General features: G+C 52.5%; 3 protein-coding genes across 3 annotated transcripts in view; 2 read left to right on the top strand and 1 right to left on the bottom strand.

Annotated features, from left to right (window-relative positions):
• The window catches only part of TPRN (taperin), a 17,823-nt gene extending 7,547 nt beyond the window's left edge, over positions 1–10,276 (top strand). Inside the window, exons 3-5 of the mRNA XM_048325250.1 lie at positions 7,745–7,925; positions 8,144–8,271; positions 9,124–10,276. Of these exons, the coding sequence (XP_048181207.1) occupies positions 7,745–7,925; positions 8,144–8,271; positions 9,124–9,186 (372 nt within the window). The 3' untranslated portion in view covers positions 9,187–10,276. The remainder of the gene's footprint in view (positions 1–7,744; positions 7,926–8,143; positions 8,272–9,123) is intronic.
• SSNA1 (SS nuclear autoantigen 1) lies at positions 10,080–14,153 on the bottom strand. The gene is made up of 3 exons (XM_048325248.1): positions 14,059–14,153; positions 13,777–13,976; positions 10,080–11,748 (listed from the first exon to the last, which is right to left on the bottom strand). Exons 1-3 carry the CDS (start codon positions 14,108–14,110, stop codon positions 11,626–11,628), a joined length of 375 nt encoding a protein of 124 aa, XP_048181205.1. The 5' UTR covers positions 14,111–14,153; the 3' UTR covers positions 10,080–11,625.
• ANAPC2 (anaphase promoting complex subunit 2) lies at positions 14,137–23,811 on the top strand. The gene is made up of 13 exons (XM_048325247.1): positions 14,137–14,216; positions 15,225–15,847; positions 16,442–16,574; positions 18,714–18,888; positions 19,006–19,125; positions 19,575–19,692; positions 19,774–19,955; positions 20,100–20,241; positions 20,958–21,033; positions 21,611–21,814; positions 21,988–22,117; positions 22,381–22,616; positions 23,331–23,811. The coding sequence occupies exons 1-13, from the start codon at positions 14,151–14,153 to the stop codon at positions 23,541–23,543; spliced, it is 2,418 nt and encodes an 805-aa protein (XP_048181204.1). The 5' UTR covers positions 14,137–14,150; the 3' UTR covers positions 23,544–23,811.

The raw sequence follows: 23,811 nt of genomic DNA, 5'->3' as shown, positions 1-23,811 counted from the left end.
TGAGAAGAGCAGAGGAAGGACACTGGGGTTGCTGGGGCAGGAGGAGCCCTGCTGGTCTGTGTTGTGTGTGGGGAACAGTAGGGAAAATGAAAGTACTTAGGTTTTGGGTGGAGTGGCAGTAAAGGAAATCTGGGTAAGAGCTGCTGCAGCAGCATCTCCTTCACCTCAGGGGTTGTGCTCACCCCCCTCCCAAATGAAACGTGAATGTAAAGCCTGTTTACAACCAGTGACTGCAGTGGTCTGTGGGGCTGGGAGGATGTCCCTGTTTGCCAGTCTGTGTAGGAAGAGTCACATGAAGTATCACACAGAGCGACTTCACAAACATCCTGGGAAAATCTGGGCTGGAGGAACTTGGTGCTGATGTTTTCCGAGAAGTGCCCTTTGGATGATCTTGGGAACTTGGCAGGATGGAGCTGCTGCTTTGTGGGTATGGCAAGGAATGTAGGAAATATCTCAGACAAAACACTTGTGTGCATAGGGAAGTTGTGTTGCTTGCAGCTGGTGAAAATGCAGCTCCGAGGGCACATCCCTGAGGCTCCTGGTGAACCTGCTGCGCTTGCTTCTCATCAAGGAAGTTCCTTTTGCATGTTAAAAGAGAGAAAAAGGGCAAGAAAGACATGAACTCAGTCATGTGGGTGATACTGCTCACATCATGGGAGCCTTTTCATCCTGAAGTCTGGAATGAGCTCCTCGACAGGGTGGGAAGTAATTCTGTTCCCAGCCTCTCTCTATTTCCCATGGAATGATGCTCCATGGGTCCCATTCCAGCACCAAACCCAGGTATTTGTTTGAGCTGCTCTGGGCAGTCTGGGTTGCACAGAAATGTTTGTAGGTGGCAGCTCCCAGCGCTGTACCTTGTAGCTACAAATGGGCTGCTTGGAGCTGCCTGTGAAATCCTCTGCTCTTGGGGAGCTCTGTGTGGTTTTTATGAGGACACCAAGTCTTGACACTAATTGTACCTTATTTATCCTGCTCCCTTTGTGTATTCAGATGAGGTTTGTTTTGTACAAGTAGGGAGATTTGTCCAGTTCTTAGGGGCCGAGTAAGTAATTTTTGAATTGCTTGTTAAACTGTGGAAGGCTCTGGCCCCTCTGCCTGCAGATGTGAGGAGGAATAAAGGGCTTCCAGAGTGAATGGCTGCTCTGTGCCCTGGCACACTGGGGCTCCAGCTGTGCTTGTGTGGACACTGGAATCTCCCCTTGTCCAGCACAGTGAAGGGAAGAGTTAACCAAGCCACTTGCCCCACACACTCTCGGGGCTGTCCCTACCCTGTCACCTCTCATCAGGAATTTGAACCTTCCCCGTGTCTTGCACAAGGAATTTAATATTTCGAATCTCCATGCATTGCTCCTGTCTGCCATGTGCTTCAGCATATTGATTACACAGAGCTGGCTTTGTGGGTTGCCTTGTAAATGGAGACTTTCTTGTTTTGCCTTGTGGCTTGGGAGCTGGGATGTGATCCTGGAGGAAACGTCTCCTTTGCCAGCCACACAGGGCTTCCCTGATGTGCTCCGTCTGTAAATCTTTAGTGCTCTTAGCTCTACTCAGTAACTCACTGAGGTGCAGTTAATGGTTGAGCAAAAGTCAGTGTCACGCTCAGGAAACATTTTTGGAAAAGCATGACCAAGTGATTCTGTGGTGTCACAGCCAATTCCAGTTCCCCAAAACTCGTCTTTTTGTACAGAATGACAGAAAAGTACATTTCAGAAGTGCCATCTGCAGTTTTCTGGGCATACTGAGAATGCATCAGCCATAGCAGTACAGGGTTAATCCCATATAGGAACCAAGCCTCAAGTCCCCTCTGTTCCTAGGAATACTTGTCAGGGAAAAACCCTTTCTTTCTGTGTCAAGGAAAGGCTTTGGAGGCACAAAAGCTCCTTATCTTCTCAATGATAGCAAATGCCTTGGTGATGTGCTGGTGCTGCTGCAGTCCCCAGGGTACTATTCCCGGCTGCCCACATAGTTTTTGTCTGTTATTCAACAATTTGGGCTGACACATGACCATGTTTTCAGGACAAGCATAGACACATAGTCAAGCTCATTGCTAACTCCAAGAAAATGGCTCATTTTCCCAAAAATCCTTTATCTAAAAGTTTCTTTTCATGGGAACTGTCTAGATCATTGGCTGCAGGCTGCTGTGGGAAAACTGAAGGTCCCTGCAGAGGTTTGGAGTTTATGAACTGCTTTTCCTTTTACTAAATGTGCTGCTCTGTGGGACTGGTCAGATGGGAAGAGTAGGGTAAATCTTTGGGGGTCTTCGTGCACCATAACATTTCTGCTTCTACCCTGTTTCCAGTCACAGTTATTTCCGTGCAGAGAGCTTCCCTCTCACTCCATGGCAGCTGGGAGGTTGTTCTGTGTTAGACCCTCCTCTTTATACAGGTCTGAGCCTCCATCCACCAACCCCATGGGTTTGGAGCTGGAGCAGCTTTTTTTCTGCCCAGCTTGGGGGCTGCTTGCAGCCCTCCTGGGATGCTCGGTGTGCACAGGCTGGCTGATACTCCCAACTCGCTGTAGTTTCAGCTATCAGGTGTGATGTCTTGTGCTTTCATCTTCTTGACCCAATCTTTAGACAACCAGTGCAGCAGCAAATGTGCCTCAGTGTGAGGTGGCACAGGAGCACAAGGTTCTTCAGAACACTCGTTTTGTGTGTGCTTGATCTCTCAGAGATGTTGACCCTTGCTTTGTGTTCATGCTGGATTGTCCACCCTTCCTGCAGATACCAGCCAAACCCTTCTGTGCTGCTGAGAGAGGAGGCAACTTCCTTGTGAGGGGAAGAAGAGGGGCAGACCTGATCTCTTGTCTGTGGTGACCAGGGACAGCACCCAGGGAACAGCTGGAGCTGGGCCAGGGCAGGCTTAGGCTGAGATCAAGGAAAGGTTCTACCCCAGAGGGTGCTGGGCACTGCCCAGGCTCCCCAGGGAATGGGCACGGCCCCGAGGCTGCCAGAGCTCCAGGAGCGTTTGGACAGCGCTGCCAGGGATGCCCAGGGTGGGGCTGTTGGGGGGTCTGTGCAGGGTCAGGGACTGGTGATCCTTGTGGGTCCCTTCCAGCTCAGCTTATTCTGTGATCCTGTGATGGACCAGGTGTGAAAAGCTGCTTTACATCACACCCAGCAGCACCTGGCAGCCCCAGCATGTCCTGGGGAGTCAGTGCAGTCCCTGTTTTTTGGGAATTATTGAGGACAGAGGATGATTAGAGGAAAATTAGTACCTGAAGAGAACAGGTCTTGATCCCTGGTGCTGCTCAGTTGTTTGGATCTGGTGAGGCACTTGGTGGGTTGGGACGTGCTGGAGGTGCTGTGGGATGGCAGCAGGGCAGGGATGGAGCCCAGCTTGTGCTTCACCACTTGCCATCCCATCCTGCTCCTCCAAGGACAGAGCAGGGATGGCAACTCCTGCAGGAGTCCCAGGTTTGGGAGATGGGAACCACTCATAGGGAAGGGAGATGGGCTCAGTCCTTCTCAGCCCCCCCTGTTCTGGGCTGCTGTGATGGGGATCAAATGCTGACTCAGACTCTCCTTGCTCGAATATAGTTACAGGATGATTTTATTCCTTTAATGCCTAGAACAATTATTTTTTTCCTGACTGTTACAAGGTGAGGATTTGGATTGCCAAAGAGGTTTCAGTTTAAAAGGTGTAAACACCTTACTTTGGCTCTGGCTCATCAGCCGAGCAGCAAATGTGATAATGGGTGGAGAAAAGCCAAAGTAAGGAGATTGCTTCTAAAGCTGAGGATGCAGATTAACCCCCGGAGACTTCCAGAGAGGGTCCCTCGTGTGTGAGAAGCCATCGGGTCTTGCTTTCTCATTAGAACTGCCTTGCAGACTTCCCCACCTCCTTTTTGGAGGTGAGGTGGCTGCTGACTGTCACTGCTTATGTTGTAAGTTGGGTTCTATAAATTGGTTCTTTTTGTTTTTAATAAATCTCTTTATGTGGGGGCTCTTTGGTGGCTGGTCTGGATGCAGCCTGAGTCCTGACAGCCTGAAACAAAGTTGACTTCCCTTTTCTAAGTGAGCTCTGCATGACTGCTCAGATTTATGCTTTGTTGGGCAATGTTTGCCCTGGCTTCTCTTTCCTGGATATTCTATTACTCATTACTGTTCAAATCCTAGCAAATAAATAAATGATTTTTGCTATGGCAACAAGAACCTATCAGTTGAACAGCACAATATTTCCTGAAAAGCCTGCTTTACTCTTTCCAATGTGTCTGATTGCTGGGCAGAGTATTTGTATGTATGTATGTATGTATGGGTTTGGGTTAGACGCAGGGTTTGTGACACAGCTGTGGGTGAAGCCTCCAGCTGAGCAAAGAGTGACAAATCACTGCAAACATCCACAGCTGAAGGGTGCAAAATTCTTCCTTGCCACAACTGGCAGCTGCTGCTGGGGCAGAAACAGGGGAAGCAGGGCTGAGCAGAGGCCTCTGGCTGGGCTCCAGGGAGCTTGGCTCTGCTGGGACAAGCTTTTCTTCTAAAGAAATGGCCCCTGTTGCCTTTTGTGTTCCCATAAAAGTCTCTGTGGTCTGGCAAGGCACTGCTGGCTGTGCAAACCTGTTGTCTGTGCCATGACTGGGCTCTTGGTTTTCCTTTTTCGCTGGTTCCTGGGACTGAAGCTGCCTGTGTTCCTCACACACAGCGCTCACTTGTGCTCTGTAGCTGCTCAGAGCGTTTCTCTGCCCCATGTGTCCCCTGGTTTTGCCTGAATTCTTTCCCTCCCTGTACTGTTGGGTCAAGCAGAGCTGCTTTGTGCTTCCCTGAAACCATGTCATACGCAGAGAAGGGAGCTCAGGTGCTGCCACAGCAGATTTTGGGGTTTGGGGCTCTCTCCCCACGGGCAGGGCTGACTGAGTGCCCCAAGGTCCCTCACTGGCACCCTAACCCAAACCCTAACCCTAACCTGTGCCAGTGCCTGCTTGTGCCTCGTGTTTGCTCTGCCTGGGTGTGCCCAGGGCTTTATTCAGCAGCCGTGGGACTCTGCCTGCTGCAGGCTCTGGGAGCAGGGGGTGGGATCTGCCCTAGGGCAGGTCAGTGTGGTTTGAGGGAACTCGTGCCGTGGTGCCCCTGAGCACAAGTGCCTGTGTGAGCCTTGCAGGCTAACTTGGCCCCAGCTGTGCCCTGGGTGCCAGGGGCTGACTGGTTGCTCTGTGTGAAGGGCTCCAGCATGGCCACCTGCTTGAATTGGCTCTGGGAGCTGTTGAGTTTGGGCTGTTGGTGTTGCCTCTGGGCTCTGTGTGGGATGTGGGTGTCTCCAGGCTGTTTCTGCTCCATTCTGCTCTTCGGTTTTGCTCCCTGCTGAGGCTGTTTTCTCCTCTAGGACTGCATGCACCTTTGGTCCAAGCTGGACTCAAAGTCATTTTTCTTAGAGATTTCCTCCAGACAGCAGTAAACAGGAACATTTAGTTCCATCTCCCAAGCTTAACTAAACCCCAAGGCATATCTCTCCTGTCTCCTTTGTTTTCCGTGTTTAGCCGAGTCCTCCTTGCCCTTCAGTGCCATTGGCAGCACTGGTAAGTGGCCTGTGTGCAGTTTCTGCTTCTGGGATAGCCTGGGCACCTCCACTCTCGTGGCCTTCGTGCCTGGCAGCGTGGCTCATCCCCACAGGACAGACACCACATTGTGAGCAGTGACAGCCTGGCTCGGATCAGGGAGCATCTAGGTCAGCAGCAGGGATGGGAAATTCAGGGAGCAGCAACTGGGATGCTCGAAGCTTCAGCACCATTTTATTCCAACCCCTTTTGTCTGAAATAGAATCACTCTTCTCCCTGTGTGTCATCTGGGGAGACTCAGAGTGGCTCTGGCCAGGGCTGGGGCAGGGAATGGGGAAAGGCAGCTTCCATCCTGCCTTCTCCTGGGTGGAGCAGGGGAAAGGAGCCAGCCTGTGTCCAAGGTCCATCCTGCCCTGGGGCAGAGCAGCACACAGCTCCAGCTGTGGGTTTGCAGTGTGGAGGAGCTGCAGCTGTTCCCTGTTACCCAGATTTGAACTAAGCTCTCCTCACTGCTTTGCTGAAAAGCAGCGGTGAAATACTCCCTGTCCTGCTCCGATCCCTCCAGAGCTCCTGTCTGTGATCAGCACAGGTGGCACAGCGACCTGCTGGCTGCTCTGGCCCTTGGGGACATCTGGGCGTGACTTTGGCAGCCCCCAAAAGCGTCACTCCGGTGCTCCCACCACTGCTGTGACAGGGAATGGGTGCACCTGGGCAGCACCATGGTGCTGGAGGGCTGCTTGGGGCCAGATGCCACTTCCCAGCCTGTGGGGGATTTTCTGTATGATGAAAATACAGGATAAATGTGCTGCACTTGCTCCTGGCCAGTCATTACATGGCATCTGGAGAGATCAGAACCATCTGGCTCCTGCCACCTGTCACAAGCTGCCATGTCCTTTCCATTCTGTTTATAACCCTATTAGCTGAATTTTAATTGTGTTTAGAAGTAAAGGGATCACAACATCCTTTTAGACAGCTGCTCCTGAACCTTGATCTGTGTTGGCTAAATACTTCCCTACTTCTGGCATGAACTTACTCCTGGCAAGCTTCTCCTCCTCGTTTGTCTGCTGTGTGCTGGCATCAGCAGTTCTGTGCTCCTTGGTGGTTGTTTTCTGGAGTACTTACAAAGGGCTGTTATGCTTTTTCTCCACCTTCACTTTGCCGGTGTGAAGTTTTTGCCAGTGAATCTCCTCTGCACCAGTTGAGGTGATGTGTAACCAGATCCCTGGAGCACAACGGTAGATAATGATTAGGGCAGGCAGGGCTGCAGGGGAACAAACCCTGCCCTCAGCTTTTCAGCTTGGAACAGCACATCTGGAGGTACTTCCACCACCTGCTGGGTGTTACAGGGAGGAGAGAGCCAGGCAGTCCCTATTTTCAGCAGAACTGCCTTGTTTTATTCCTGGTTTATTTAAGCAGCATCCTAATGATTACAGTCCTATAGCCAATCCCAAATTTTCTTCCCCAGTTATTCACAGGTGATGAACTTCTCTTAGTGCAAGGGTTGCTCTTAAACACCATTCCATTTCTAGTATTTTTGCTCTCCAGTTTTCTTCGTGACCATAAAATTTTGGTTTGCCCTTAATGAAGTCATGTTTGAGTCACTTTCATTTCTCAGTCTCCCAGTGACCGTGGAAAGGCCATTAGTGACAATACTACATACAACTGATTTCAAACCAGAACCTTTAAGGCCTCCCCCTTGCCCAGTATTTTCCTTGTCTGCTACCAGCTGTTACCATCTCTCCTTTAGCTGCTTCCTTCTTCTCACTTCTGCTTTAAAGCCCTGTTTTATGTAGTTTAAATAGCTCTTTGCTAGAATGTCCTTCCAAGACTGGAGTCCTGATCATGGATGTTTCTGTTTTCTGGAGCTTGGACACACAAAGGAGTTGCCAGGAATTAGCAATGTCATGTTTCCAACATGTGGATGTTTCCCTGCTTGTCTCTCCCATGAGAGATGTGGTGGCAGCTCCTCCTGGCTACTGGGCATCAGTGTGAGGGGATGGCAGAGGGCACAAAGCCAGAGGTACTCCAGACCCCTGGAGCTTCCTGCCTCCATCCCATCCATTTGGCTCTGCCTTTGGGGTTTCCCTCAGTGTGGCAAGAGATCCACCAAGGCACTTGGGGAGGGATGGGGGGATCTGCAGTGGCTGCTTCAAACCAGGGGCAGCCCTGGCATGTGCAGTGGCCTGTGCCAGAGCCAGTGTGGGGATCAGCGGGTTCGTGTGCTTCTCTCTGATAATTCTCCTTGGCTGTTGTCCAGATGAAGATCTCTTTCAACGAGACAAGTTTGCAGACGATGTTTGAGTACCCCTCAGAGAGCTCCCTGGCAGAAGAGGATGAGGAAGAGGAAGGACACGTTTCCGAAACAGAGGAGGAAAAACCTCGTACCTTTTATATTCCACGCCCAAACAGCACTTTGCATCCCAGTACACCTAACTCAGGTGAGTGAGGTGCTGTGTTGGCACTGTGGGGTTTCTGGTAGTGTCTGACACTGTCCATGTTTCCTACAGACCCTTAAGGGGCTCCACGTGGGGGGAAGCTCCAATGGAGGCGAACAGGGAGCTGCAGATGGGCAGTTTCCAGGCTGTCCCTGCTGGGATCCTGGTCCCACTTTTTTCTGGGGTGGTGAGGAATATTTATCTCATCTTTCTCCTTTCAGCAGATTTATCCAGCTACACCCCAAAGCACTCCGTGAAGTTCAGCGAGTGGCAGGAGCAGAAGTATGAGGGTCCTGCTGCAGAGGGACCCCTCTCAAAGGAAGCTGATTCCCATGGGAACCAAGTCATGGTGAGGCTATAAATAAGCAAGTCTTGTGCTCCCTTTTGGGGTGGGGGTTGTCCTGGGTAGTTGATGGGATGGGATGTGCCTTTCCCTGCACACCTGTGCTTGTGTTCCTACCCAGGAGCTGTGTCACTGCTCCCAAAGGGACCAACACACTGTCCCACTGCCACTAACACACCTGCCCCTCCCCGGCTGTATGAAGGAGACTCAAGGCAGGTGGCACACTCTGTGCTCAGCACAGGAAAGATGTGGATCTGTTGGAACAAGTCCAGAGGAGGGCATGGAGATGCTCCGAGTGCTGGAGCCCCTCTGCTCTGGAGCCAGGCTGGGAGAGCTGGGGGTGTTCACCTGGAGAAGGCTCCAGGGAGAGCTCAGAGCCCCTTCCAGGGGCTTATGAAAAAGAGGGAGATTAATTTTTTTGGTTTTTGTTTGGTTTTTTTTTTTTTAACATGGGCAGGTAATAGGACAAAGGGATATGTTTTTAAACTAAAAGAGAAGACATTTAGATTAGATATTGGGAAGAAATTGTTCCCTGCGATGGTGGTGAATCCTTGGCACAGGGTGGCTGCCCCTGGATCCCTGGAAATGTCCAAGGCCAGCTTGGACAGGGCTTGGAGCAAGCAACCTGGGATAGTGGAAGGTGTCCCATGGCAGGGGGGTAGAACAAGATGGGTTTTAAGGCCCCTTCCAACCCAAACTATTGCAGGACTTTATGGTACTCCAAGGCTCGTTTGGAGGGGGGGACTAACTAAACACACCTGGTTAGCCCGGGCAAGGTGCCAAGGTGCCATCCAAGGGTGAGGGTGCTCCTTTGGCCCGGCTCTGACTGTGCTCTGGGTTCCTGTGCTCTGCCCACAGCTCACCCCGGCGGAGAAGGGCGGCCTCTCGGATTTCAGCAGCGAGCCCGCGCTCTATTTCTGAGGCTGCTCCGCGGTGCTGCAGCAGTGGCTACTGGGCAGGACAGGGCAGTGCAGCTGCCGTGTCCACACGGGAACCGCCACCGAAACCGCCCCACACCGCGGCTGTCCCCGGATCCTGCTGCCAAGGGCGGACCAGATGCTCTCGGGCATCCTCGGAGAATATTTGCACTGGATTTTGGGACCGAATTACTGCTTTCAAGGCGCATGATTTATTCTGCCTGTGGCCTTGCATATTCCTTGTTCAAGATCAGCTGCTGGTTAGGCAAGTGTGGGAAGGACATCTGGAATCCCGGGATGGATGTTGATTTTTCTCAGTGCTTATCTGAGTCTAGGCACTGTGCAGGGTCTGGACAGCTTCTGTAACCCTTCTCCCCAGTGGACGATGGCTCTGGAGTTGGAGCACTGGGCAGTTTGACACATTGGGTGTGATTTGACACATTGGGTGTCAGTCTGGAAAACCACTGAAGGTTCATGGTTTGTCCTTGGCATGTTTCTGGCTCTGGTGTCACTGAAACGTGGAATTCATGTGCCAGTTCTGTGCTTGTGGAATTCATTGAACACCCTGAGGGAGGGATGGGAAGAGCAATGAATGCCTTTAGCTTTAGGTGTTATTTTTGCACCAATCAGTAGAGAAGTGTCCAGACTGTCTCGAGCTTCTTGAAGATTCCCAAACATTGGTCATAGCTCTGGTCTGTCCTTCCAAACTCTGGCATCCAGTCTCTGGGAATTGCTGGTTGTGCTCCAGTTTGCTAGTTCTTCTTGTTGCTTTGTTCCAGATCTGATTTATCTCCCTTGGTTGCTTCCTTCAAGCCATGCTCGCTCTGCCCCTCTAATCAAAGTACAGGAGGGCAGTTTCACTCCTTTCTTCTGCAGAACTTGAACAAGGAATGTGGGTTTTGTTTTTTCTAGGATTTTTATAGTTCTATTGTAATTGTTTAATGCAGCCAATATGCAAAGGAATCTGCTAGAATCTTCCATTCAAGTTTTCTACTACTGTAAACTCAGGGTCAAAATTGCACTCTGGAACAGATGGAGCAGTGCTGCTAATGTGATTTGTACTTTGGGATTAAAAGAGATGTGGTGGGAACAGATCCAGCCTCTTTGGGCTTTATGGAGTGAGTGGTAGCCTGGTGTGGGGCGTGATCCAAAGAAACAGGCTGGTATCTTTGATTAAATTTGATGGTTTTTGGTTTGTCTATTACATATAGATGCTGAATGTCTGCTCAAGTGACATTGGTCTGTGAACTGAAAATGCTCTGCATACCTTTCACTTGGTTTGGTGCGTGTTGTAGCAGCAGGGGAAGGTCGTTCTGCTGAAAAACACAGGATTAAATGTTAGGACATTACCTACTTGTAGCTGTTCCCTCCTGCCCTGGGTGCCTAAATACTTTTGGAAAAATAATGGAAAAAAACACACAAAGAAAAAAGATGAGCTACTCAGTAGTTTGTTAGATGTTGGCTGGGGGGCCACAAAGAAACACTTGGCACTTCCTTGACCATTCCAAGCTAATTTGAGATCTGCTGCCTGTGTGACTTGCCAAGAGCAGGATGTGTCTGCAGTGCATCTGCCTGGGACATGGCACAAGGACCACGGAATTCCATGTGTTAAGGCTTCTCCATTAATGCAATACTTCACGATAAGGTGCTGAGACTGGAGTAGAATGAGGGAAAATGTGAGACTGCTGGTGACTGCTAGATTTAAGGGGTGAGTTTTCAGCACAGCTTTTCTAGCAGAAAAGGTCCCAGTGAGCATCTTTCCCTGTGGAAAAGCCCAGGTCAGTTTAAGGCAGCTCTGTTTCTAGCAAAACTGCAGGTGGGAAAGCAAAGCTGCTTTCAACTCAAGTTAGGGACAAGGTGTCTCAACTAGTCCTGGCTTAGTTCTACTATGGATCCATGAAGAATGCTAAAGCCAACACTGTCCTGCAGCTCCAACACTGCTCTGGTACTCCTGTGAGTTAATTCTGTGCCTGCAGCCTTGTGGGCAGGACAGCTTGGGGGTGTAGGGGTGCAGAGTGTGCTGCTGACTCTCTGCCCGTTCCCCCAGTGATCCTGCTCCACCTTGGAGCTGTGATTCACACCTCACTGAGCACTCCTTTGCACTTCCCAGCTTTGTGCTCTAATCCCTGCCCAGGTACTCGAGCTCCCTCCAGGCAGAGCAGGGTGAGTGCTGTCCTGAGGGCAGGAGCATCAGCTGGTCAGTCACCTCCTGGGATGTGCTTCAGGATCACTGTGCTCAGAATGAAGGGGTTTTTTTTTGTAAATGCTTACCCTGATTTGTAGCACTTGAGGATCAGCTTTAGTGGATCTCTGACTAATACCAAAGCACGTCTGAAAGGAAAATTTACTTCTGAGAGACAAAGGCTTTTATTAAATGTGGCATCCTTGTACCACAACAGCAGCTCTCCCTGGCCAACAGGACTTTCCAGGCTGAAGAACAAGTTCAGCAATGCTTTTGTTGACGTACTCTTTGTCCTAATGAAGTGCTTTGTGGCTCAATGGCTCTACCAAGATCCCCCATTTCCTCCTTCAGGACATCTAGCAATGTCTGAGAATTGGCCAGTATCTGGGAAAGAAATAAAAATAGCTTATTTTTACATAAACTGTTTCTCTTATGAGTTCCCTTCCAATTCAGCTGATCTGCTTTGCAGCAAGAGGGGTTCTCCAGGCTCTAATTCCTGGTGATGTATCATCCTCACTGTGGGAATATCTGTGGGGCAATTTCCCTGGTTTGTGTTCATATTCTGAATACGAAAGGCCTTAAACAATTTATCTGCCTTGGAGCACGAGGCAGAGAACTTCCTGAAGCAGACCGGGGGTATTTTGGTTGGTTTGGTGTTTTTTTGGTTGGTTGGGTGGGGTTTTTTTAAGGGAGCTTTGGTGCCTGGGCTTTTTAGATCACTATTAAATTGTGCTCAGCTGACCCAGTTTCAGCTCTCTTCTACTGTTAAAACTGCACATTTTGGGTTTCTGGCTTCAAGACTAACTCAAATCTACACTGTCCTTATGTCAGACTAAATCTGTTACTAATTTTCCCCTATTTTTAGCTCAGCGTGTACATAATCTAACATCCCTGCTTACTATGCTCTAGGCAACAACATAATTTAGGAGACCTTGCTGCCTGTCCATCTCACCAGTTAAAAATTTTAACACAGTGGACAATTGTAACCAAATGTGATGGTTATAGTCCCAAAAATAATATCTCTTCCTGTGAGTTTGTGGAAATCACCAAGTGATCAGAGAGGAGCTGAGGGAAGTGCCCCACAGGACGAGGTGCTGGAGGAAGGTGAAATCCTGTGGGGGCTGGCAGAAGGCAAGGAGTGATCACAAATTAGGGATGTACATCCCAAGGAAAGGAATATGTTACTGGTTTCTGTCTGTAGGACATCAGCATCTCCTCCTCACCGCCTCTTTCTACCTCCTGTGAGTGTCAGTTCATTTCAATAAACAGGAATTCATCTGTAGGCTGGGAGTGTGGCTTGGATCTCAGGTAAGGTTTCTTTCAAAGGGGCTGTTTGTTTGTGTACCTTAGAACATAGTTTTTAAGCTTTTAAAATTTTTATGTGAGTTTTCCCCTTCACTTCAAGCTATCAGGTCTTGAAGGAGGTCGACGAAACAGCTCTAGCCTCATCTGAAAAGTGATTGTCATGGGAAAGTACTGACTTTGGGAGAGCTTGGCAGTAACACACACAGGGAAGGTGAAAAGGTTAGAGCTGTTCTAGGAACCAAAATGACACTGCCAGCCCTTGTGCTGTTTGCCTCCTTCCCACCCCTTTCTGCCCCAACAATTTGACTCTTTTAATGACATTAGTGCATTAAAGATGAAAGAAACTACATTAATGTTGGGCAGGAAGAGTGGCAGGCCAACAGCTCTATCAGCACCGTTGTTACCTGTGTGAATTAGTGCGATTTTGGGTCAGTGTCATGGCTCTGGTTTCCTCCTTTCCCCCAAACTATGGGTGTGAGATGGTCATTTTTAGGGGCTGTTCCAAAAGCCATTTTTGATATATTTTGACAATAAACTTTGCCCAAGCCCAAGCAGCACCAAAACAAACCCCAACTCAACCCTCTCGTGATGGAGCATCTCAGGCCCAGGCAGTTGTTTTGGCTGCAGTGCTACAACCCAGGGAGGAGTGGTAGTTCATCGAGGGGCTCCCAACCAACCTTCAGGTAAATACAGACCCTGAGTTCACATATATGTACATATATCCTAAACCTTCCCTGACACACCATTAGACTGGAGAGCAGGGAAAGGTTCTTCCCCCAGAGGGTGCTGGGCACTGCCCAGGCTCCTCAGGGAATGGGCACGGCCCCGAGGCTGCCAGAGCTGCAGGAGCGTTTGGACAGCGCTGCCAGGGATGCCCAGGGTGGGGCTGTTGGGGGGTCTGTGCAGAGGGGTTGGACTGGATGGTCCTTGTCCACTTCAGGATATTCTGATTCCGTGATTCCTACGGGTCCTGTCCCTGATCACAGACAGCAGCGATCGCTGCCGTCCCTCCTCCTCCCCTCACGAGGAAGATGCACACTGCGCTATCCCCTCCTTTCCTCCAGGCTGAACACACCGAGCGCCCTCAGCGCTGCTCGCTGTCAGTACCTGCCCGGAGGCCGAGTCCATCTCGGCGATGGTGCGGTCGATGTGGGCTCGGGTGGACCGGAGCCCCACAAGGCTCTCGCTGGTGTCGAACAAGCGCCGGGAGAGCGCTGCAATCCGCGCCTGCAGCCGGTCCCGCTCCGCCTCCTCGGCCCGGATCCGCCCGCTCAGCTCCTCCCGCCGGGCGCGGAGCTCCGCCAGCCCTGCGGGGCGGCACCGTCAGACGGGCCCGCTCACCCTGCCCGGCCCCAGTCCCGGCCCCGCTCGCCCTCCGGCCCCGCTCACCCTCCCGCAGCGCCGCGTGGTGCCCCCGCAGCGCGGCCTCGGTGCCGCTCATCGCCGCGGCTGGCGCCGCTCCGCCCCTTCCTGCGGCCCGAATGGAGCTCTCGGCCGCCTGGCACACGCTCAGCACCTCGCTGGTGCCGCCCGCCGCGCTGGGGCTGGTGAGAGGGGACCGCGCGGGCCCTCACGGGTCGCTGCGCTCCGCCGGGCCCAGGGCAGGCCCGACCCGACCCGACCCGACCCGCCGCCCCCGGGATGCTCCGGCCGCGGCTCCTCCCCGGCCGGGCCTCTCCGGCACTGGGTCTGCGGGGCGGGTGGAAACTGCTGGGGCTGGGGGAGGAACGGCCGGAGAGGCCGGAGCTGGGGGAAGAACGGCCGGGGCAGCGGCCGGGGCTGGGGGGCAACGGCCGGAGCTGGGGGAGGAACGGCCGGGGCTGGGGGAGGAACGGCCGGGGCTGGGGGAAGAACGGCCGGGGCTGGGGGAGGAACGGCCGGGGCAGCGGCCGGAGCTGGGGGAAGAACGGCCGGGGCTGGGGGAAGAACGGCCGGGGCTGGGGGAGGAACGGCCGGGGCTGGGGGAGGAACGGCCGGGGCAGCGGCCGGAGCTGGGGGAAGAACGGCCGGGGCTGGGGGAGGAACGGCCGGGGCTGGGGGAGGAACGGCCGGGGCAGCGGCCGGAGCTGGGGGAAGAACGGCCGGAGCTGCCGGGGCCGGGGAGGAAGGGAAGGGGCTCCTGCGTGTGCGGGGGCGGTGTCTGCTGGGGGCTGTCAGGGAAGGGCCGCCGGTCCAGCCCTCAGGCTCCTCATCACCCCAACCAAGAGCGGGACCAAACGGCCACAGCTTCTCCGGCCGTGCTGTGGCTCTGCTCTCAGTGCGTCCGAGGGGGCTGGCGTTGGCCAAGGAAGGGTTTTGCCCCAGAGCCCGGCGTTTCAGGCACCCAAGGGTGGCTCGCAGCATTCCCACCAGCACCTGTGTCCTGCAGCGGCCACCGGCAGGGACAGCAATGCTGTGTGCGGGTGTAGCCCTGGGAGGCGTGCGCTGGGCTTCCAGCGGTGGGCTGAGACCCCGGCAGGTCGCCGTAGAGGAGCAGCATCCCACCGGTGCAGTTTGACAGCAGAGTTCCTGTGTGCTCCGTCAAGTGCTTAACTCGCGTCCCCTCCGCTTTCCAGGCAGCCCCGAGGCCCGAGGCTGCGGGGCCGCTGCAGGATGCCGAGCTCCGGGCAGCCCTGGACGTGCTGCAGTGCTACAACTTGCACTCCGTCGTGGAGGAGTGGTTCATTGAGGTTCTGCAGACTGACCTGCAGGCGAATATAGCCCCCGAGTTCTGGAACTGCATCAGCCAGTATGAGAACACGGCCGAGGAGCCCCAGTGCGCTGCGCTGCTCCTGGATGCATTCAGTCTGCTCAAGTGCCGCCTGGAGCCCTACCTGAACAGCCTGGAGCTCCTGGAGCAGTGGACTAAGGCAGGCCTGCTCCTGGGGACAGGTGCTCAGACACTACAGGAGAAGGTGTACACCATGTTCAAAGCTATCCTCTTCTTCTCCACGACCAAATCCTTCCAGGAGATGATCCAGCAGTTCTATAGCCGCACGTTCAGGATATACATGCGGCAGTGGAAGAAAGGAGAAGATGGAATGAATGAGTGTGAGAGCAGCATGAGTGAGACCGAGCAGGAGAGTGACCCAGAGGAGGGCGGAGGAGAGGGCCCACTCTGTGCAGGCTGCAGCAGCAAGAGGGAGCAGTGCTGGTGCCCTGAAGCCATGGAGCAGTTCCAGCAGCTCAATGACATTCTGTAGGTATCTCACGGGGTGGTGGCTGTCACTCAGAACAAGGGAGGGTCTGCATGGGGAGCAGCAGCAGGTTTTACTGATCCCTGAGAACAGGAGGAGTTGTGTGAGGTCAGGCTGTGTCATGGTTCTGGGTAGAGAACTCAATACAGGCTTTCTGCTTTCAACTGGTGGTTGGACAAGAGCAGATCTTTAGACAGAAAGTTCCTCTCCCTGGATGTGAGAATATCCTACTCTTGCTCTGAGGCCTCTGACCACAAAGAAGCAAACCAGTGGAAGGTGTCCCTGCCCATGGCAGGGGTTTGGGCTAGATGATCTTTAAGGTCTCTCTCAACCCAAACCATTCTATGATTCTATGAGACTCCTCCAAATGGAAAAGCTTTTAATGGCTATAAACAATCTCTGCAAGGAAGATGAGATAGCAGTAGTGTCATGTGTTACGTATGTAGTGCATCTGTGTGAGCTATCAGAGCATGTGGACTGAGCTGGGCCTGCCTCTGTGGAATGTACAGGGAGGGTGGTGCCTTCAGGTATAAGATTTTCTTGATTTGCTGGTGCCTTTGCTTCCCTGTCTCCTGACGGTGTCCCTGTGCCCGCAGCCGCCGGCTGAATTTGCTGGAGAGGGTGAGCGCCGACGCCGTCACCACCATCTTGCACAGGATGATCGAGGAGAGGATGGAGCAGCGCTGCCGGGGGGAGTACGAGCACTCCTTCCTCAACGAGTTCCAGGAGGTAAGGCAGGCGTGGGGGCAGTGAGAGTCCATCCTCCCTGGGAGATGTGCAGCTATTGTTGGTTTTTAGCAGTGCAGGCTAAAAGCAATTCCAACTTGAAACACCTGGTCCAGGGCTATGACTTCACCACCCCTGGCAGGAGAGGTGGTTAAAACTCCCTGTTTCGGCTGATGCTGGAGGGGAAGGTTTGCTCTGACCTGTGCATAAAGGACTGTCCCATTTCACCTCGTGATGTCTGTAGTAATGTGGGAGTTTCTGTGGTTCCAGTTTACAAACCCCAAGTGCCACCCAGCCTGCAGAGGACCCTCCTTCTGTGTAGGTGAGCCCATAATTAGAATTTCCGTGGCTGTTTTCAGTCCCCTTTTCAATTCCCCTGCAAAATAGGAAGCAAGGATGAGGGAGGATACTGTGGTATTAATCTCACCAGTGGCCACACAGAGAATGAAAATCTTTCTTTGCAGCTGCTCAGTTGCTTTGCTGCAACTTAAACTAAGTTTGTGTTGAGCTGTTTACCCACCATGACTTTAAAATAAAATTATTCTCCAGGTCATGGCTCTTCCAGGACACAATCCTGAGCTCTGTGCTCCTTGACCATGACCTTGCCTTTGCCTGTGCTGGAGAACCACGCCTGCAGCCAGGTTCCCATGCAAGCCAGACACCCTGGATCCCTCACTCTTTGCCATGCCAACCGTTTTTGTTGCCTGCAAACATCAGGAATCTTTTTGTGTTTACTTCCTTTTAGTTGTTGTGCAACACTTTCTTTACTGCACCTCATGTGAACTGCTTTTGGATGACCTGGAGATTGTTTAAGGATATTTTAAGGCCACCACAGCAAACACAACTGCATTCTGCTCGTCAGATGCTGCCCTTGCTTCCGCCTCTTGTTTGGCCACAGAATATTGGAGCATGTCAGAATTAGGAAGAGATAATTTTAAGGGGGGGAAAAAAAAAGCGCAGGCCTGGCAATCTAAGGGCAAAACAGAGAAGTCTGAAAAACAACTCACTGAAAATTACAGGTGCTGAGGGCAAAGCCTCTTTGTAGACACAGCAGCAGCTGCCTGGAGTGTCAGGTCACAATCAGGCTGTAACAGCAGCACTCAGGGAAGATAAACTCGGGGAAGAATGGGTTGGTTTGATAATAATTCCTTAGAACTGTGTTGCTTTGCATCAGTTATAGTCCTGTCCTTTTGTCCTTTAAGGGAATTCTTTATCAGCTTCTCCATGGTTTTGCCCAGGTGTTTGTAGTACTCAGGTTTGTCCTGACAAAACTTGTGCATTTCTTCAGTGTTTCCTCAGTTGAGTAGATAATTAAAAATAAACATCAGCAAACCAAACCTTGACTTAGTATTTTTGTTTCAGGCTGTCAGAATCTATCAAAAATATATTAATATCTAGCAGTAGAGTAGTAGTAGAACATCTCATAGTATATTGGTACTCAAATACTATCCCAGGAAGTAGCATATATTTGCTAATTGATGGGGAGGAGAAGGCATTTATTTTTAACACCTGGATATTGTAATTGAGTACGTTTGAAATTTGACAATTACACGTTTCCCACTAAAGCTCAAATTTAAAAAAAAAATAACCTTCTGATGCTCTATGTTCAGGTTTTTATTTTATAATTCAGTGACCAGGCTGGTTTTTGGGTTTTAAGTGTCTGAGTTGGGTTGGGTATCTGTGACTCCTTGAGATGCCTTGTTTGCGTTTCACTGATTTCAGGAACCACAGACGTCTTGGGCCAAGGATTGTGTAATGGGCAGTTTGCTCATTTTCTTATGAATGGGATAGTTCTGCAAGTATAGAATGGGATGAAACTCTGCAAGAATGGAATAGGCTGCAAGTTTTGGAGTAAACCCTGTCCTTTTTGGATCCCAGCGCCTGCGCACAGTCCATGCTCACCCCTTATCTTCTCACACCCAGCTGCACAGTCCATATCCTGTATCTTTAGTTAAAGTTCCCATTCTTTCAGCTGGGCTTTCCCCAGCTATAACCCAGGGCACATGTGGAGAGCAGCTGGGGGTGATGCTGTCCTGGTCCAGCTGCCCCTTTCTGCCACCTGTGGTGGCTGCCTGGGGTGGGTTGGGACATGGTTGTGCACCCAGCTGTGTTCACCACATCTGTGTCTCCTCTCTTGTGCAGTGGATAGAGAAGGTGATTGGGTGGCTCAGCAGGGTGTTCCTGCAGGATGGCCCCTCGGCACAGTCCTCTCCAGAAGCCAGCAGCACCCTGAAACGCTGGCGCTGCCACGTCCAGAGGTTCTTCTACCGCATCTACGCCAGCATGCGCATTGAGGAGCTCTTCAGCATCATCCGAGGTGCTTCACCCTTGGGCTGGCACTGGGTGGATGAGAGATCTCTCTGATGTGCCACACTGCCTGCCCCTGCCTCCCCTCAGAGCCTGGCACTGCTCCTGATCACTGCTTGGTTTGCAGATTTCCCAGAGTCGAAGCCTGCTGTAGAGGACCTCAAGTTCTGCCTGGAAAGGACTAACCAGAGGCAGCAGCTGCTCAGCTCCCTGAAAAGTGCTCTGGAAATGAGACTTCTGCACCCTGGTGGGTCCTGACACTGTGAGGAGCCTGGGCATGAGTGGGGATTTGCTGGGGGCTGGTCTGGTTTCCTGTTTGAGGAGTGAGGGGCAGTCACCGTGCCCATCACACATTCTTCATGTTCCAGTGGGCATGGCAGCAGCAGCTGATGGTATCCCAGCCCCTTTTGGCCTCATTTTTACACTATGGTCAGGAGCACAAAGTTTAGCTTTGGTCCAGGTGGGCAAAGGCCTCTTTGCACTGTCAGGGCTCAGCTCTGAGCCTCCGGTCGTGCTCAGAACTGGTTTCTCAGGCACATGGATCTGATCTGCCCCATTGCCTGGGGCAGTAGGGCAGCAAGCCCTCCTCCTCTGACACCACTGATAGAACAGAGGGCTTGGACCATCCAAACCCCTTCTATCCAAGCCATCAGTCTGTGCTGCAGGACTCTGACTTCCTCTGCTCCTCTCCTGTAGGAGTCAACACCTCCGACATCATCACTCTGTATATCTCAGCCATCAAGGCCCTGCGGGAGCTGGACCCTTCCATGGTTATCCTGGAGGTTGCCTGTGAGCCCATCAGGAAGTACCTGAGGTAGGAGGCGTGGGGGGCAGCCTGACACATCCCCTTTTCCTCCCCTTCCTTCACTTCCTCTGTTTTGGTTGCCACTGGCAGGACTCGGGAGGACACAGTGCGGCAGATCGTGGCCGGTCTCACAGGGGATGCTGAGGGCTCGGGTGACCTGGCAAATGAGCTCTCCAAAGCTGACCCAGTGACCCTGGAGAACGGCCAGGAGAGTGATGATGACATCTCAGAGCCAGGGGACTGGGTTCCTGACCCAGTCGATGCAGATCCAGGTGAGATGCCAAGCCCAGCAGTCGTGGCAGCCGGCTGGTTTCCCTGGTGGGCTGCAGCCTTGAGCAGCTCATTTGCTGGTTCACTGGGCTGGGCTGGGGCAGGTCCCTGTTACTCTCACACTGTTGTCTGCTGGATTCCACCAGGGAAATCAAGCTCCAAGCGCCGCTCCTCAGACATCATCAGCCTCCTGGTGAGCATCTACGGCAGCAAGGACCTGTTCATCAATGAGTACCGCACGCTGCTGGCCGACCGCCTGCTGCACCAGTTCAACTACAGTGCTGAGAGGTGAGGCCCCAGGGCTTCTGTGGCAAAATCACCTGAGTTTTCTTCTATCTGCTGTCTGAAGGGTAGAACCTTTGGACTCAGTCCTGTCAACAGCTGTTTGTGGAGCCAGGAGTGCCTTTGGCCATTTCCTTTGCAGCTTTGAGTTTGCCTCTAGAATTCCATGCTCAGTCCTGCCCTTTGCTTGTGCTGATAGGGCAGCATGCAGGAAGCTGGAGGCACTGACACCCTGTTAGCTCCATCCCACATGTTGTGATGCCCCCCCCAAATGGAAGGGATGGGAAGATCTGTGTTTCTGAAACACAGAAAGTTCCACCTGAACATAAGGAAGAACTTCTTTACTGTGAGACGACTGAGTACTGGAACAGGAGCCCGGAGAGGCTGTGGGGTCTCCTTCCCTGGACATATTCCAAACCCATCTGGACACAACTCTGAGTGACTGCTCCAGAGGACCCTGCTTGAGCAGGGAGGTGGAACTGGATGAGGTCCAGTGGTCCCTTCTAGCCTTGTGTTCAAAAATCTGCTGCCCTAGAGGAGGTGGCTGTTCCTCAGTTGGATACCAGGAGCCATCCTGGGCAGACTGTGCCTTGCCAGGCTTCCTAGGAAGAGCACCCTTGTGCCAGGGACTCCCTTTTTTTGGCTGTGTGGTGAGGGGTGGAGGCCAAGCCAGGCTGGTCCATCTGAGGGCCTTGTATCTGACCTGCTGTGTCTCTTTCCAGGGAAATCCGCAACGTGGAGCTGCTGAAGCTGAGGTTTGGTGAAGCTCAGATGCACTACTGTGAAGTCATGTTGAAAGTAACTTGCTTTTATTTTTTAAATCCAAATCCTGGGTGTTTGAGCCCATTGGGGAAGGGGAAGGACTTGAGGAGTGACCCAAAAAGGGTCTTTTAGGAAAGTGGGGGTCCCAGAATGCCAGTGAGGGGCTGATTTGTGACAGGCAGAAGTGCATTTAAATCATGTCTGTTTTTAAGCCCTGTGGGTTGGATTGTCAGCTCTGGGGAATGGTTGCTCTGGTGTTGCTGTCGCTCCTGCCCTTCCTGCAGTACCCTGGCATTGAAGAGCTGGGCTACTCCAGCTCCTCTGGGGTTGGGACTCTGGAGTTTGGTTCTTTTGGAGCACTCTAGGAAGAACACAGGTGTGGAGGGCCTCCAGTGAAGGCAGTGTTGAGCTGTAACCCCTTCCTCTAATGTCCTACAAATTTTTCTGAGTATGTAGCAGACTTTCAAGTAGCCACACACGATCCTGTCCTTTCCAGTGTCCCCATCATTGTTTGCAGACAATGCTGTTCACCTTGTTTAAGCCTCTCCTTCACTAAGGGTTAGCAGTGACGCTGATGGGAAGGAGCCCCCTCAGCCTGCCCTGCCTGTTCCAGGACATGGCCGACTCGCGGCGCATCAACGCCAACATTCGGGATGAGGAGGAGAAGCTCCCGGAGGAGGAGAGGCCTCCCTTCAGCCTCGTGGCTGTTATCCTGTCCAGTGAGTTCTGGCCACCACTCAAGGAGGAGAAGCTGGAGCTTCCAGAGCAGGTCAAGGAAGCCATGGAAGCATATTCCAAGAAGTATGAGAAATTAAAGGTGAGGCAGGCCACTTTAACCCTCCTAATGAAAGCTGTATACTTTATCCAGTCCCCTGGATTTAGCTGCTGCTCTGCCCATGCTCTTCCAGTGGGGTTTGCAATAACCCAGCACTCAGTGGGTTCTTCCTGCTGGGAGATCTGCTGTGAGCAGCTGCTTCCCCCTTTTCCCAGGCCATGAGGACCCTGAACTGGAAGTACCACCTGGGGCTGGTGAGCCTGGACGTGGAGCTGGCTGACCGCACGCTGTCCCTGTCCGTGTCTCCTGTGCACACCGCCATCATCCTGCACTTCCAGACCAAGAGTGAGTGCTATGGAACCCCTGTCTGTGCTTCCTTGGGTGGGAAAGCCACGTTCCTGGGGTGGCTGGAGGCTCTGAGAGCTCTGGCAGGAGGACCAAGACCTGGTGCGTGGGTTTGGATCTTCCACAGGGTCTCCAGCACCCCGCAGGGCCACAGCTCTGACCCATCTGCTTGTTCCTGGCAGTGCCTCTCCTGCCGTCTCCAGCTTCCTACCAAATCCTGGCGTGCTGGGGCCTCTCCTCTCTGATCTCTGTGGTCTCTGCAGGTACCTGGACACTGACAGAGCTGAGTGAAGTGCTCAAGGTGCCCGTGACGTCGCTGAAGAGGAAGATGACGCTGTGGCTGCAGCAGGGAGTCCTGCGGGAAGAGCCCGAGGGCACCTTCACCGTCATTGAGGAGGAGCAGAAGGACCAGGTGGAGAAGGTTGTTCTGATTGACAGTGATGAGGAGGGGGACTCTGCCATGGCCTCACAGGCTGACCAGAAGGAGGAGGAGCTGCAGGTACCTGTCCCCACGATGATGCAAACTTCCTGTATTTTGGGTTGGGGAATCTGATCAAGATGATGGATTCGCTTTGCACTTCAGATTCACATTTTCCGCTGCAAGTGGCTGAGTCCAGCACAAACATTTGGGTTTTGAAGTGGGGATCTCTTGGTTAATCTCTTGGTGCTGGATCACAGCCTTCCCTGCAGACAAGTGCCCAGCTGCTGAGTCAGGGAACCATTTGGAAATCTCCAAATCGGTTTTTTTCAGTTAAAAAAAAAAAAAAGTCTGAGACATGATTTCATATTTGAAAATAGTCATAACTTGTTTGGATGCACCCGAGTAACACTTTTTGGCACTTCTGGCTGCCCAAAAGGCTTACCCAGCACTAACAGCTGGATCTCTGCCTTCTCTCTGTTGTGGTTCCTGGACATTTCCAGTGTCTTTCCTGCCTGTGAGTCACACTGTGTGTGTGTGTGTGTTGTGCAACACAGCCTTGCCATACTGGTGTTCATCCACAGAGGGTCATGCGTGTGCTGCACGTCAGATCCCACTGTCTGTGTGTCCCAACACTCTGCTACTGTTCTTGGATATGCCCTGTTTAAAGAGCCCATGCTCATGGCTGAGAGCAGAACTTACTGCCAGCTGCATCCCTGCCTTGTTTTTGGGGTATGGGATATTTGCTTTATGCTGTAGTGTCAGTGATTCACTGTTGCCTGTGTCCTTCTGCAGCTGTTCTGGACGTACATCCAGGCCATGCTGACCAACCTGGAGAGCCTGTCCCTGGAGAGGATTCACAGCATGCTCAAGATGTTTGTGATGACCGGCCCCGTGGTCACTGAGATCGATATCCAGGAGCTGCAGGGATTCCTCCAGAAGAAGGTCCGGGACCAGCAGCTCATCTACTCCGGGGGCGTCTATCGCCTGCCCAAGAACTGCAACTAACCTGGCAGTGTCCCTGCCCCCCTGGGCATCCCTGCCTGTGCCTCAGCTCTGCTCCAGAGTGCCACCAGCTCTCAGTGTCCTGCTAGGGGGTTCTCTGCCCTGGGGGTTTGCTGTGCCCCCTTCCCCAAATGGGTGTCGCTTTCCACACAGAGGCAGCTCAGCAGCACCCCACAACGTCTGGATCTGCTCCCCACATTCCTTCCTCCCCTACCTGAGTTCCTGGGCCCACCTCCCTGGTTAATAAATAACAGCAGGCTCCTTTTTCCAA

This window comes from Corvus hawaiiensis, chromosome 21 (genome assembly GCF_020740725.1).
Source record: "Corvus hawaiiensis isolate bCorHaw1 chromosome 21, bCorHaw1.pri.cur, whole genome shotgun sequence".
Lineage (NCBI taxonomy): Eukaryota > Metazoa > Chordata > Aves > Passeriformes > Corvidae > Corvus > Corvus hawaiiensis.
Note: the sequence above shows the minus strand (reverse complement) of the source record. Positions and strands in the feature narration are given on the sequence as shown.

What these genes read in the sequence shown, in the direction of transcription:
- SSNA1 (XM_048325248.1), bottom strand. Translation starts at nt 14,110, where the DNA reads ATGAGCGGCACCGAGGCCGCGCTGCGGGGGCACCACGCGGCGCTGCGG. An exon ending in CCACGCGGCGCTGCGGGAGG is followed by an intron (nt 13,977 to 14,058) that starts GTGAGCGGGGCC and finishes GCCGCCCCGCAG; the next exon opens with GGCTGGCGGAGCTCCGCGCC. An exon ending in TGGACTCGGCCTCCGGGCAG is followed by an intron (nt 11,749 to 13,776) that starts GTACTGACAGCG and finishes TTTCTTTCCCAG; the next exon opens with ATACTGGCCAATTCTCAGAC.
- ANAPC2 (XM_048325247.1), top strand. Translation starts at nt 14,151, where the DNA reads ATGGAGCTCTCGGCCGCCTGGCACACGCTCAGCACCTCGCTGGTGCCG. An exon ending in CGCCCGCCGCGCTGGGGCTG is followed by an intron (nt 14,217 to 15,224) that starts GTGAGAGGGGAC and finishes TCCGCTTTCCAG; the next exon opens with GCAGCCCCGAGGCCCGAGGC. An exon ending in CCTGCACTTCCAGACCAAGA is followed by an intron (nt 22,118 to 22,380) that starts GTGAGTGCTATG and finishes TGGTCTCTGCAG; the next exon opens with GTACCTGGACACTGACAGAG.